At 51.6% G+C, this 13926-nt stretch overlaps 6 protein-coding genes across 6 annotated transcripts; 3 read left to right on the forward strand and 3 right to left on the reverse strand.

Annotated features, from left to right (window-relative positions):
• Positions 1-1003: 1003 nt before the first annotated feature.
• On the forward strand, positions 1004-1565 carry COCVIDRAFT_28423 (hypothetical protein; the record flags this gene model as incomplete). The annotated part of the gene is made up of 2 exons (XM_014699010.1): positions 1004-1167; positions 1226-1565. 2 exons carry the CDS (start codon positions 1004-1006, stop codon positions 1563-1565), a joined length of 504 nt encoding a protein of 167 aa, XP_014554496.1.
• A 740-nt stretch (positions 1566-2305) lies between these two features.
• COCVIDRAFT_104704 (hypothetical protein) lies at positions 2306-3670 on the forward strand (the record flags this gene model as incomplete). The annotated part of the gene is made up of 1 exon (XM_014699011.1): positions 2306-3670. The coding sequence occupies one exon, from the start codon at positions 2306-2308 to the stop codon at positions 3668-3670; it is 1365 nt and encodes a 454-aa protein (XP_014554497.1).
• A 1246-nt stretch (positions 3671-4916) lies between these two features.
• COCVIDRAFT_55448 (hypothetical protein) lies at positions 4917-5735 on the forward strand (the record flags this gene model as incomplete). Its single annotated transcript, XM_014699012.1, has 1 exon — positions 4917-5735. A coding segment is annotated over one exon (819 nt), but the record flags the coding sequence as incomplete, so codon positions are not given.
• Positions 5736-6964: 1229 nt separating this feature from the next.
• COCVIDRAFT_39591 (hypothetical protein) lies at positions 6965-9170 on the reverse strand (the record flags this gene model as incomplete). Its single annotated transcript, XM_014699013.1, has 2 exons — positions 6965-9065; positions 9124-9170. The coding sequence occupies 2 exons, from the start codon at positions 9168-9170 to the stop codon at positions 6965-6967; spliced, it is 2148 nt and encodes a 715-aa protein (XP_014554499.1).
• A 959-nt stretch (positions 9171-10129) lies between these two features.
• Positions 10130-10763, reverse strand: COCVIDRAFT_39592 (hypothetical protein; the record flags this gene model as incomplete). Its single annotated transcript, XM_014699014.1, has 3 exons — positions 10130-10361; positions 10448-10523; positions 10694-10763. The coding sequence occupies 3 exons, from the start codon at positions 10761-10763 to the stop codon at positions 10130-10132; spliced, it is 378 nt and encodes a 125-aa protein (XP_014554500.1).
• Positions 10764-11380: 617 nt separating this feature from the next.
• COCVIDRAFT_104707 (hypothetical protein) lies at positions 11381-13472 on the reverse strand (the record flags this gene model as incomplete). Its single annotated transcript, XM_014699015.1, has 4 exons — positions 11381-11565; positions 11617-12256; positions 12309-12466; positions 12599-13472. 4 exons carry the CDS (start codon positions 13470-13472, stop codon positions 11381-11383), a joined length of 1857 nt encoding a protein of 618 aa, XP_014554501.1.
• Positions 13473-13926: the final 454 nt, after the last annotated feature.

Raw genomic sequence — 13926 nt, forward strand, 5'->3', positions numbered from 1 at the left:
GGAGTGTGATGAGTCGATGGAAAGTATGTATGTAGTAAGATAGTCGGGGAAAGGAGGGCGGCCATGTGGGGTCGGCAATCGGGGGGATACTATGGGGGAAGCTGGAGCCTTGAGCCTTGGAGCTTCAGCTGCTCCAGCTCCAGCCTGCCTTGCCTTGCCTTGCCTTGCCTCGCCTCGCCTCCCCCCTGACCCATGTCCATTGTCGTCGTCGTCGTCTTCGTGCTGCAATCCAGGAACACGGCAGGCCTGCAACCCGCCCACGTTGGCCACCAAGAGGCTCATGAAACTCCGATGATGACACCACGGCCACCAGCGTCAAACCGGAGCCGCGTCGGGTTAACGCGGGAAATGCCTCGGCGAGTCGGATGAGCGCGTCGGGGGCCATGGCATGGTCATGAGCTCCCACTCCCTCACTCTGTCCTTATCAAGATGCAGCACAGAAGAGCGGGGACGGCGCTGACGCCTTTGACCTCATCTCAAAGGGCGGTCCCGTCCGCGCCACTATTTAGGTCAAGGCCATGCCTATCTGCGTACCAACCAAGTAGATACATCCATCCCTACACCCATTCCAACTATACACTTACCCGTACATACACGAGCCATACATAATCCCTCACAGCTGCCTGCATAGCCACCCGGTCTTTGCTCCCAATACACGTCCGTCATCCTGAGTCACTTCTCAGAGTCATTCACAAGACAGCCGCCAGTCATCAATCACGCCTTCCTACCCGTGCACTCTTATCCTACTTATTCCATTCACACTTGTATACATTACCTGTTCTTTGCACATCATCCCTCTAGCTCCGTCACTCCTAACCTACTCCTTGACCACCCAGCCACATACGCATACATACATACATACTACTATACGCCTAGTCCCCCTTGCAGCCTACTGACACACCTCGCTCCTCCTCCATACAGTCATACCGTCATACCCACCACACTCCCACCAATACTACCCTTAACTCTTCCAACCATCACCACAACCACTCGTACCCTCACCATGTCGGCCTCGCAGACCTTCACCAGCGACCTTCGCAGCAGCGCCAGGGAGTTCAACCGCGACAAGAACAGCAGGGCCAAGTGGGCGCATGGCCAGTCGTTTGGCCCTGGACGGCGCGAGGAAGACGGCAAGCCTCGCCCTGCGAAGCCCTTTCCTCATATCAAGTAAGTCGCCCCCCTTGTTTCCGTTCTTGTGAGGCCATCAGAGTACTAATCGACGCAGGGCCTCGTCTTTTAGCCCTATGAAAGCCCGCTCTACCTTCCACAAGGACATGGCATCGGCCAGTGACGAGTCGTCGGCCGACGAAGACGTTGACCACCCGTCGGCTGCCCCTGCGCCAGATGCCGACATCGCATACTCATACGATGCCGCTCGCGGTCCCAGCCACGGCAGCCAGATCCTCAACTATGCCCTCGACAAGGCTGTCGAGCGCTTCGAGACAAAGGAGACGGAGAAGCTGGTCAAGAACGAGTACGAAGTTCTGGACATTGATGACGACATTCCACGAACCAAGCGACGCGTCGCTCCCGAGGATGAGGAGTACGAGTTCGTCGACGCCTAACTGTCTGGGCCCAATCTCTTGACGCTTGCGTCTTCTTCGTCCTGCACTCCTTGTTACTTCTTGCATATGACTTTATCGGCGTTCTCTGACACGTGGTCTTGACTTGATTGTCGACTTTTGGTATGGCTTTTTAATTTATGGCAGCATCAATAGGCGAGCGTCTGGCGCTTCTCTGAGGACTTGAGCAGCCCTATACCCATCCCGGCTTGCTTTTTTTTTGGGTGTTTGTGACTTTGGCTATCGGCATCGTGTTGCGGCTGACAGCTTTCCAGTCTGTGGTTTTGCAGGGTGTATGTATGCATGGAGGAGGGTTGGTTTTACAAGTAGCACACTTAGTCCACAATCACATCATTAGTGAGCGGTATGAATTCATGCCGTTCCGACCGAGCTGGCTTTGTAGCGACGAATAAGGAGCGTGAGGCATGGCGTGTTGCGCGTCGCGGCGTCAAGGTTATACCGTCAGCCGTATGGTATCTTATCGTGAGGGCTGGGCTGCACAGCCCTCTCTTGCCTAAAGCGGACCATAGTGCGACCGGCACCCGGACGGCGTCACGGCCCACTGACGAACGGACCCCTTGAAACCAGCACCCCTACGTCATCGCCCAATGAAATCATTCCATTCTGACCTTTCCAGAACCTTTTCTTACCGGTAACTCCAGTCTATTTCCTTCACCCTCCGCAGCCTGATAAATGGCACCCCCGACTTAGACTGGCTCCACGCACAACTCCAACCACCCACAATGACAGTGTCTGTCGATACCGCTCCACCACAACACAAGGCCAGCCGGCCACGATGGATCCTCCATATTCAAGCCCAGTTCTGGCGCGTGCTGATGGGCATCGGTATGGTGCTCCATCGTCTTGCCCGGCCATGGCCCCCTAAACCCGCCTTCCACAAGGACATAGACGCCACCGTGTCGCCAATCAAGGGCAAGTTCCGCCTCAACTTCTACACACCCAAGGACTATAGGATGCAGAAAAAACTCAAGAGTGCCAAGAAATACCCCGTTGTTATCAATTTCCATGGTGGCGGCTTTGTTCTCGGCACAGCCCACGACGATGCGCGCTGGTGCGGTGCCGTTGTTGACCAAGTGGGAGCCGTAGTCGTCAGCGTCGATTATCGTCTTGCACCCGAGAACCCATTCCCTACTGCTGTAGAGGATGGTGCTGATGCGTTGCTTTGGCTGGCCCAACACGCAAGTGAGCTGATGCTCGACCCGGATCGCTTTGCAATCTCCGGCTTCTCGTCCGGCGGCAACATGAGTTTCACCGTCCCTCTGTGTCTACAGGGTGAACTCTTCGATCGCACACCGTGGGGCGCCAAGATTATCGACCAACGAGCGGGCAACGTACCCAACGGCGTCGTCCATGCACCCCAAGCGTCTTCCCAGACCCTCACACCACATGGCTCGCGCATCCACCTCATCCGCCAGCAATCACGCCTTGATCGAATTGCCATGCTCCGCCAGACGGGCGCCTCGTCGTTGTCGCTCGTTACCTCGTACAAAGACAGCTCTGGTGTGTCAGTCATGACAGAAGGAACTAATGCCGTTCTCAAGATTAGAGGAATAGTCTCCTTCTATCCTCCAACCGACTACACACAGACACGCGCACAACGCAGGGAAACCTGCCCGAGGGTCGACCAGAATCTGCCTGCCGTCTTCACTGACCTCTTCGATGACTCCTACCTCCAACCACCTTCCCTTGACCTCTCGCACCCGTGGTTGAGCCCCGGTGTAGCACCAAACCACATGCTCGAAGCTTTGCCCGATGACATTGTACTCTTCTGTTGTGAATGGGATATGCTTCACGCCGAAGGCGAACGGTTCCGCGACCGCCTTCAAAAGGATCTTGGTAAGCGCGTTCACTACCATTGTGTACCGGGAGTGCCCCATGCCTGGGATAAGGCACCAAACCCCCTTAAAGAAAGTGCTAGCGCAAAGCAGCAATACTCGATTGCGTGTCAAGAACTCCGGCGCATGTTCGACATGGAAGAGGAAGTTGAAGAGACCCCATCACATTCATTCGACAGTATGTCGTTGCACAAGTATCATACCAACGCGAATGCGGGTAGAATGAGGCAGCAGGCCCACGAGCATGTATAAGGCTCTTAGTCTTCTCCCCATCCTTCGTTTCATGGTGTTCAAGTTTGGTGTTTTTCCGTCTTTGTTTTCTGCTCAGCTGCACGAGTATCATGTGACTAGGCGTTTTTGAGACAGTCATGGTTGCTGTTTATTCTCCAATGAGATTCATGTGTTCTATTCGTTTTCTGGGAAAACGATGTTTTTGAGATCATGTAGTTACTCGTTGCTCCTTCCAAATACGTATGTTATGTTGGTTCGAGTATTCCAACCCGCTCCTTCCTACGCCTTCGCTCTGTGGCGTCTAAGCGTACAACATTGTTTCCCGCCTCTGATTGATTCTTTGAAGAATACCAGAATCATCAGTCAAATACTCACCCAGCGTCCACCGTGCAAATGCACACCGCGGAATTCATCGCCTCAATCTCGCTTTCCTGATTTCAGATGTTCCTGCAGGCGAAATCGCTAATGCCAGTGGCGGTCACACAAGCGGTCTGCCTGAATGAACTCAGCCACGTTGCCAATCAATGCTGCGCCTTCTCTGCAATCTCAGCCTGAGGGCCCAATTTAAGCACCACAACTCCCATGCAGACGTCGATGCATTCCTCTTATATACCATTACAGGAAATAGCCTCTACACCTACCCCGTTACGTACCTAGCATCGTGTATAATTGCTTTCATTCTCGCAGGATGACTACCCAACTACCACCACTGCTCCAGGATGCTCAGGTTCTGTTTCACGCAGCAGACACCAATACAGACTGCAAAACTTGCAAAATCGAGAGAGAAGCCATGCAAGACCTCACACTGGATTCCAGTCTACACAACCAAGGGATATTCCCGATCGACGTGCCGCGCAAGAAGAAGTTAGGGGACGTCACTACAATCTTCACCACGCGTTCTTTGACGACAAATACGCTTTGTGAAAGATGCAAATCCTTGGACATATGGGTATCTCAGTCTCTAAGGACGACGCCGAGTGTTTTCGACACAACCCATTACAGTTTCAGCGCTACCATCACAAAACAATCCATATGCGCCGGCTGCTCCCTCTGTCGTCAACTCAACTCTGTTTTCCAATATATAGAGAGCATAGTTCCTGGTAGTGAAAGGTCGGATCATCTTCGCCTATCCTGGGCCTCAGGTGCCGGGTTTGAGGGACATATACGAGCAGGCCATCTCTTCTACTTCATCTGTGTTCTTCGATTCTTCCCTGTGCAATATACAGGCCCATCACCCATCCGCGGAGCGTTTTGCTCTTTTCACCCAGATTATCAATTCATTCGAGCCCAATTGAAGATCTGTAGGGAGACCCATGATCAAAAATGTACACAGCCAACGACTGGCGAGCAGGTTCTAAGAGTCATTGATTGCAAGTCCCACCGACTTACGACATTAAAGCTTTGTGAGCCATATATATGCTTGAGCTATGTTTGGGGTAGCAGCACTACGCAGGATGCAAGGGAATTTGGGGATGAGCTACCGGCAAGTATCCCCAGAACCGTAGAAGACGCCATGGCTGTAGCAATTGGCCTGGGTATACCATATCTATGGGTGGATCGCTACTGCATTGATCAGAGTAATCATGAAGAGAAGCACCGACTTATCAAAAACATGAACAAAATCTACGAACAGGCAGAAGTTACGATCATAGCTGCCATCGGAGACGACCCCCATCATGGGCTTCCAGGAGTTCAAGACACATTGAGAGAAGAGCCAATCACCATTCAATTAGGAGGGGAAACCTTCGTTGCAGTTGCGCATCCTGTACAGGAAATAGAGAGTACAAAGTGGTCAAGTCGTGGATGGACATATCAAGAAATGCTTCTATCTCGTCGGCGGCTGGTCTTCACCAAAACCCAAATGTATTTCCAGTGCAGAAATGCAATGTGCATGGAGAGTTTGAATCCGGATTATACAGATTACAGAAGGGGGTCGATTTTCCCGATTCGACGTTTTCCATCAGGCGGAATTGGCAAAACTGTTTACGATCTGCTCTGTCGGTTGGAGGAATATTACAGAAGAGAGCTGTCATTCGGCATCGACTCCATACTTGCATTTGATGGTGTTGTCAATGCATTTGACGAATCAGAGTCTTTCCCGTTCAGAGTGAAGCAATTCTATGGCGTGTTACTGCTATATTGCGACGAAAATAAAGATATGGTGAGAAGGTCATTCATCTCAAACCTCTGTTGGTTTTTGTACGGGAATCGTCACGTTACCTCGGATGGTGGAGAGGCAACAAATGTGTTTCCTTCTTGGAGCTGGGCTTCAGCCAAAGCAAGTCAATCACCAGGGAAACTATCTCATATCAAACACTGGAGGGGCCCATTGCAACACGACGATATCAAAGTTTGCGTGACAAAAAAGGAAGGTATAAAGATGGACTTATGTGAATTCACGGAGAATGAGGATAGCCATGAATTATTTCTTCCGTCCATGGAGATGACGACCTGGGTTCTCCGATATCCATTTAAAAGGACTAGTGAACGCCACGATAAGTATCGGAGATATGCCGAATTTTTCGAGATCAAGCCCCGCGAAGACTGCCATACACTTCACCTGGCCTATCTGCGAGCTTATTCTGAATCAATTTCGGATTTACAAATGGTGGCTTTGATTGTTGAGGAATCAAGACCCGGCGTCTTTCGTCGGGTTGGACTATGGACACCTACGTTTAGAGAGATTGAATTTTCTGCTTCGATAACAACATACGACATGCTCACCAGAACACTGGAGGAATTGGAAAAGGAATGGTACGAGAAACTGTGGCTACTCTATGGAGAAGGTGCTGTGTCTGAGATGAAGTGGGAGAAAAGGACCTTGACACTTGTATGAGAAACGGGAAAGCTTGTTCCATCTTTACTTGAAGTTTGTGCTTCCAATTCTATGGGGAAAACAAGCTTATACGCGAGTTGATATTGCATATTTCAGTCAAACCCATGTCACAGAAAAGTGAGCCAGTAAGAACCTATACGTTGATACATGATGTAAAAGTATAGAAAGACATGGTAACATTTCTTTTAAATGCTACTTGCACCAGCTCAGCTAACTGAACAAATAACAAAAGTTGCATCGTCATTTCCAAGAGAGCCCCTTTTTTGAAGAAGAACAAGAAAAAAAAATCAAGTACTCCACGAAGATGAGCAAAGCACATTGCAAAACAAATTAAAATCGAATAACGGGTAGAATGGGGTATCCTAAACAAATTGCAAAACAAGTTCCTGCCCCCTCAAGAAGATCCAAATGATATATGTACCAAACAAGAAGGCTTCCTAACCAGCCTGAGACACCCCCCCCCCCCNCAAAAAAAAATACTACCCAAAAATCGGGATATTAATATCAAACTCCTCATCACTACCCGCCACTCTGCCCAAAACACACTGGGCCTTCCTCCGCACCGCCTCACTCATATCCGCCACATGCACCTGCGCAATATGATTCATCAGAGTCTCAACGCCCCCATATACACCCGTGATTTTATCCTGGAGACAGCAAAAAATGCACCCGTAATTATCATCGTTCGACGCAGCAGTCGTAGAACCGGTATTCGCCTCTGCAGCAGCAGCCCCAGCCTTCTTCTTGACGTGAGATTTTGCCAGGAAAATCCAACGGTAGCGGATCCCGGACTTTGATGTCTTAACGCGGGGATCCACGACATTGAGGGGTTTGTTTTTCTTGGTGGGGTGCGGGGTTTTGAAGACGTCGCCGGTGAAAGTGCAGGATTTGCAGGCCCAGAGGGATTTTGTGGCGTAGAGGCCTGCGGGTTGGGCGCGCACGGCGAGGCCCTTTGCGAGGTCTTCGCGGACGGCCCAGGCGCCTTTGCAGAAGCCCCAGTAGTTGTTGCCTTTGTCGGGGCGCCCGTTCATCATCGTGTCGCTGCGGACGGGCCCGCTTTGGATCGTTTCGTGGCGGATGCTGTGCATGCGGTGGCCTGGGAGGATGCCGATGGGCATCGAGGTACTGCTGCCGCTTGAAGTGGACCTGTGGGACCGCAGAGATTGGTTTATGCTGGCTTTCCGTGTTAGATTCTTGGGTTTCAAGGCGGCGGCTGCGGCGGTAATGGCTGAGAGTCCTGACACGGATCGATGATGTCCTGATGTATTGGCTGGTGCATTGTTGGCTGTGATTTCTACCGTGTACTTGGGTAGGCGGAGGTCGCTGGTATTGAAGGCTTCCTTTTCGTCAAATGAGTCTCGATATCGTTGCCGGGAACCGTGCTGCGTGGCTGGTGGTGTTTCTCCATGTTGCTGAGTTCCTGGCCATGGGACATGAATTGGTGGGTTTGTACCCGCGGTAGTTACAGGGACTGCCTTGTAGATTGAAGCCTTTCTGTACATGCCATTTTGTGAAGTCTTGGGCTGGTTGCGTGAGGGCGCCAATGGTGCTATGTGTGGAAGGTCGTATCTATCTTCTGAATCTTCATGTGGAGATGATGGGTCAGATAAACTATGGTAGTCCTTGTCATTCAGCTGATAGCAATCATCCAGTGTCGTGGGTACTGAGGGAATGCGGCCATGATCAAAAGGCTGTGACTGCTGAGATGGCCCAGGTGTTTGGTTAGATGAGCCTTGAGAGGAATTAGAGCTGTTCCGATTGAGTGATGCAAGATATGACGGATCAGAACTGGTGCCCGAGGACTCTGACCATCGTGCCTGTCTTGGTGCTCTGGCTTGTACATGGGAGTGTTTATTCAGGGCGACAAAGGGTCGAAGATAGTCAAACTGCTCACTTTCCAAGGCAAACATGTCTTTGTCGAATGTTGGAGTCCTGGCAGAATGCTTTCCATTTTGATCAGTTGATGCTCGTGGCACCTGGTGAAGTTTATGGTGAGGGTCTTGTTCAAACTCCGTCATTGTTGTTTCAGATACATCTTGGGGGCTCGGCGAACCGAGGGGTTCTTGTAGTCCAGAATAGCTTCCGCTGTATCCGTTTATTTGTTGTTGATCATCCCCGCTGCTGAAACTAAGGCTTTGATACGAGTTGATCATCTGTTGAATGTCTCTCATTACATTTGCGCGATGATCAGGATGTATGCGTTCTAGCGCCTTGCTTAAATCTTCACCAAAAGCATGTGCGGGAACATAGGCCGGAAGAGTCGGAGTGGACATGTCTTTGATGCCAAGCTGGTGATAGTTGTCAGTTGAGCCGTGTCTTGTCGTTCGATATTCAGTATGCCGGGGATAGTCAGCGTAAGCATCGTGCAGTGCATGGGTCGGCTTGTGGCTAGACTGCGCGGTTGGTGGTAAGAAGCGTGACTGCCATAGTCTGGGCTTGTCGCCAAAATCCTGGGGTTGCCGTGCCATGGGTCTTCTCAGATATATCCTTTGCTTGAGTTCTTCGAGAGTCACGAGTGTCTCTTTGCGATTTGTGAGTGAGGCCTGATGCAGAACCCGCAAATCGAGTACACAAACCTCGCTGAAGGAACATGTTTAGTTGATCCATTTGTCATGTTGGATGCTTCTCGAAGACATACCTTGTAGCAGCTTGTTTGAGACTGTTGATTATCTCAGCCTGTAGCATCAATGTTATGTGGTAAAGACGCTCTCGGGCGATATCTATGGGTATTGATAAGCAGCGTAAACATGTGTCATGCCGGATGGGGCATGTTTTACCATCACCAATGCGTACTAGATCGCCCAACTCTCTTTGGTCCTGATCGTAGTGGAGGCCAATCTGTTGCTCACCCGCCACAAGAGAAGCTTGTAGTCGCTCTTCTTCCCATTCTTGTTGAGCCGAGTTTCGGGCTTTGCGAGCACTGCGTTTCTTCCGCACGTGTTTCAGCAGTTCCGATCCGGCATGAAAAGCGGAGACGACAGCAGCCACAGCAGCAACAACCTAGGGCCCGGTAAGCGACTACTGAGGTACGACTTGATATCTTATCATGGACAAAATATACGAGAGTGCGGGGGAAAGCTCGTGTCAAGTGGCAAGAAAATGCCTCACCTCAAGACCAGACATTTTCAAGATGGGTGCTGGATGCGCGGCGAGTTTGGACTCGACACCCCCCACTGTCTAGGTTGTGGTCCCTGTCCGTACGAGGGGCATTGATAGCAGCTTTGTACTATGCTTGGCGCATTCGCCAGGAAGAAGAGTCTGAGTGGAGGGATTACAAGCTCGCTGATGGGTGAACCAGGTTGTGTGTGGTCAAGGGCCGAATATTCCTGACAAGTCGCTCGACTTGCGTGGTGAGGGCTGTTATCCGCCGGCTGGATTGATGCGGGGAAATGCCGAGGATACGTCACGTATCAGGCTGCCGCATGAGAAAAAAAAAATCGAGTTGGAAACCAGGCAAGCACAAAGACGCGAGTAATAGGAATATGTCAAGAGACGGCAGACAGGAGCGGGGGAGGAGATGGAAAGACTGGTGTAGGTTGCATCGAGGCAGCCAGTACAAGAGGAAGACGACGACACTCAGCCTCACTCAGACCCAGCCGGTGGACATGCGAGCAATGAGTGTGTTTGGCTAAGCTTCTGCTGAGCTAACGATAGGCGACAGTATTGCTTAAACCAGGTGCAGCTCTTGATGGCGCAGTCTCCAATGATACAAGCTTATGGCTGTGATGCAAGCAGGCTGTGTGAAGCCACCGATCCAAAAGCGACTCGATATCGTTACAGAGGCTGCAAGATACACTTGGCTGACGGGTCGCTAGCCCGGCTGTTGGACTTTCTTTACTGCGCCTACTACGACGCGTGAAGCCCATCATCAGTGGGCTGCATGCACCGCGCATCGGCCAAGAGGCCATATATGCCCCAGCGCACAAGTTGCCATGTTTCCCAAGGCCCTGTGGCGCAAAGACTGAGCTTGACAGGTGAGAATGAAGCTTGTATACAAGTATACGTCTGAGGAATGCGGGCGCTTTATAGTATTGGAACCTAGGAGTACTAGTCGTACTACATAGGGGCGAGGAAATCAGCGAAAAAGGGCGGGGCCGTCCCGTTTACTACAGCCTTCCGCCTCTCCCTAGTAGTCTCGCCTCCACCCAAGCGTCGCCCTTACCATCGCCCCTACCATACTTTATGTTGATGTCACGGAACAGACGGACGGTAAAATCCTGCGCTAGGGTTCTTCACCATCTCACCGGTGGGACACTGCCCCAGAATTCCTGTGAGCATGGGGCCGACATCAAGGTGGCCTGACAATTCGACTTGCAAAGCCATTGTACAAAATAATGAAGCGTATCCTGGCCCATCTTACAGCATTACAGGGCCTCACTTGAAAACCACCGTGCATCCACGTCATAATCCTACGCTTAGACTGCACAATCGGACCTTGCAATAACTGGCATTGGAATCTTGCTGGGCCTCTGATCTAGAAGCCCGACCTATTTGTAATGTCTTTGTCCATCCATTCCCCCCTTTACCCACCCAACCGAACCACCCTTGCACACCGTCCAGCAGCACGCCTTGCACAGTGTGAACCAGAACCCCCCTATTGATGTAATCAAACAAAGGCGAAATGGGCCTTGATAACTCCGACCGAAACGACCCCCGCTAGCAACAAGGGAGAAAAAAAACTACCCATGTGAATGGGCGAAGCACAATGTGTGCCCGCCAGGTAGAAAAAGACATGACGCCGTTAGAAAAAAAAAGCCTGTAGAAACCCCTATCGCTACAAGCGCAGCCTTGGAATGCCAATGACATAAGAAAAAGATGCCAGAAGCTAAAGATTGTGGGAAGAGTTGAATGATGAAAGATATAAAGATAGAAAAAGAAAATGAAAGGAAAATCGTCTAAGCGTCTTCGAGCTGCACTCTATGACTCTTGCGGTTCTTGACTTCGACCATGGTGGGTGTAAGGGCTAGTTTGTCAAGGACTCGCTCCTCACTCGGTATGGTTGAGACGCGGACCACAGTTCGGGGACTGTGTGCTCTGCTGAGAGAAACGCTCCTCGCGAGTCCCACTGTAGCTTTTGCTGCTACTGCATTGTCGCCATTTGCCTCTCGTCTCCGTGCCTGAATCTCTGCACGCTTCTCCCCAAGCCGGCTGGCCGAATGCGGTGGGGTCGAGAGACTCTGTAGTCGCTGCAGCGGCGAAGGTACGTCGATAGGCGCAGAAGCCGGGTGTGAACAGAGAGCGCTCATCTTGGTGACTTTTGGCTGCCTTGTCGAGGGAGAGCGGACAAGTGTTGAAACAGGCGTGTCCGGGATAACGAGAGCTTCGCGTTTTGCCGCTCGAGGTGGCGGCGCACAAAGTTCCCAGTCGGGTTCCCGGTCGTCGAGATGAAGCGTCGTTGGTTGGCCGTGGCCGTGCAAAATCGGGGCGGCAACAACGCTAACAGATTCGGCTTCAGACTCGGAGCCGGACATGGAGGTTGGCGTCAGGGCAGGCTTCAGGTATGGAGATGCTGCTGGTGCTAGTTTTGCGGCATCAATCTTCTTTTCAGAGCGATCTGAAATATCCACAAACTCGGTTCGAACAGGCGACTTTGAGGGCAGCGTCTTGGAACGTTTAATGTCCCTCTTGCTGCGGTTAATAACGGGTGTACCCAATGGTGAGGGTGCGCGAGACGTGGTCGTGGGAGGGAACAGTGTTAGCCGTGGTGAGGACGTCACAACCGGCGAAGTCACTCTGCGCTGAAGAGGGAAGCTCTCAACTGGTGGTTCATCCTACACTACTGTTAGCATACACAAAGAGACCTCATGCCGCTATCAAACCTACCTTGGCAGAAAGCTCGTTCAACGGCTTGACCTTTTCTGTATTTCCTTGGCGTCGCTCTAGGAGCGATGAACGGCTCGGCCCAGACTGCAAAAGGTTGCCGAACATGATGCTGTACCTCTCCATTGTGATGTCAGGGAGCGTGATGTCAAGGATTGGAGCTTCCGTCGGTGTTGAACTGCTCGACTCCGCAGCTGGAAAATCGCCGACATTTTTGGGCGATATAGCATCGATGGTTGAAGCAGTGTCGTCAGTCTCAGTTCGTGAAGGGAAATTTGTTGCCGGGATTGAACGTTGGATGGTCCTCTCCTGGAGGTCTGAAGCAGGATTTCCAACCGTCACCGCGCGGCCTCTGGTCGATGTTGCTTGTGGAGGTGACTTGGGCACGACGAACTCGCCATGGCTCCATTTGCGCGATTCGCGAATGTCAGGCTTGTATGCAGGTGGCGACACATTGCGCAGCTTCTCCCTCCCTGTTTCGTCCTTGAGTGAAGTCTTTGATTCGTTGACTTCTTCGTCGTGGTGGCTGTCGGCACGAGCTGATTTGTCCACCGACTGCGATAGTTGATAGAATGCGGCCTGCTCCTGTGGAGTAATGGGTGGCGGCGCTGCTTTGCGAAATAGCGACTTCCATCGACTGAGTTTGGGTTTGGCCTGCCCCGGGGGACCACTTAAGGATGGCGACGAGGCGTTGGGGTGAGTCAACATGTTTGCTGGGAGGTCTGTAAATCCTGGGTTCGTCTTCGAGTCTACTGCCTGAGGGGGTGGGATCCAGTGCGAAGCGCAGGTTGGCGATCCAAGAGCGATACCAATGATCCCCTGCTCTTTTGTGACATCTGAGGTATAGAGTACGGTTGTCGAAGATGTAGGCGATTGGAAAGAGTGGACATGGTCTTCCGAATGGAACGATGGCGCAGGACTGATCTCCCTGCGAGACATCACTGGGCGCTCTACAGGCCCGCCTGAGGTGCTCGGTCTGATTACCACGTCTGGAGCCTTGAGATTTCCCTCCAGTTGCAAATTCGCCGTAGACGCATGGTATTTGTCAAGATCTGTTTGAGACGCTTTTAGAGCCGGCATTGTGTTTCCCTTCTCTTGATCAATGACATCTCTGCGGTTGTTTCTTAGGAACCGCAGAGACTTGGATCTCGTGAGCATCCCGGGCATGGTGGGTTTCAAAATCCGTTAGAGGGTATCAGATGGTAAATTGGGGGTCGACGAAGGAGAACAACACAATGGGCTTGAAAACGGGAGAAAAAGGAATGGACGGCCCTATAGAGCCAAAAAGGGAACAGATATCGACACAGTCGGTGGAGGTTCAAAGAACAAAGGATCGAGGTGTTTGGTCGGTGTTGGGATGCGCACCAGTATGCTCACCACGCGACCACCGGATGAACCTGGCGCCTCCACACTTTGCACACCGTCATCATAGCGGCGGCAATCATTTACACCCACTTTGGCGCGTCTGAAAGAAATTGCACAAGGTCGAGAACCAGGTGTGGAACCAGGGTGGTGAGCATAACATGCGAGCGTCTGCTGCGATTGGCTGCACAGGCATGCTCGCTATAGCGGGCCCCCCTGGTAGGCGACGGAATTATCTTAACGAGCGTTTTATCACAAC

The sequence above is a fragment of the Bipolaris victoriae genome (genome assembly GCF_000527765.1).
Source record: "Bipolaris victoriae FI3 unplaced genomic scaffold scaffold_68, whole genome shotgun sequence".
NCBI lineage: Eukaryota > Fungi > Ascomycota > Dothideomycetes > Pleosporales > Pleosporaceae > Bipolaris > Bipolaris victoriae.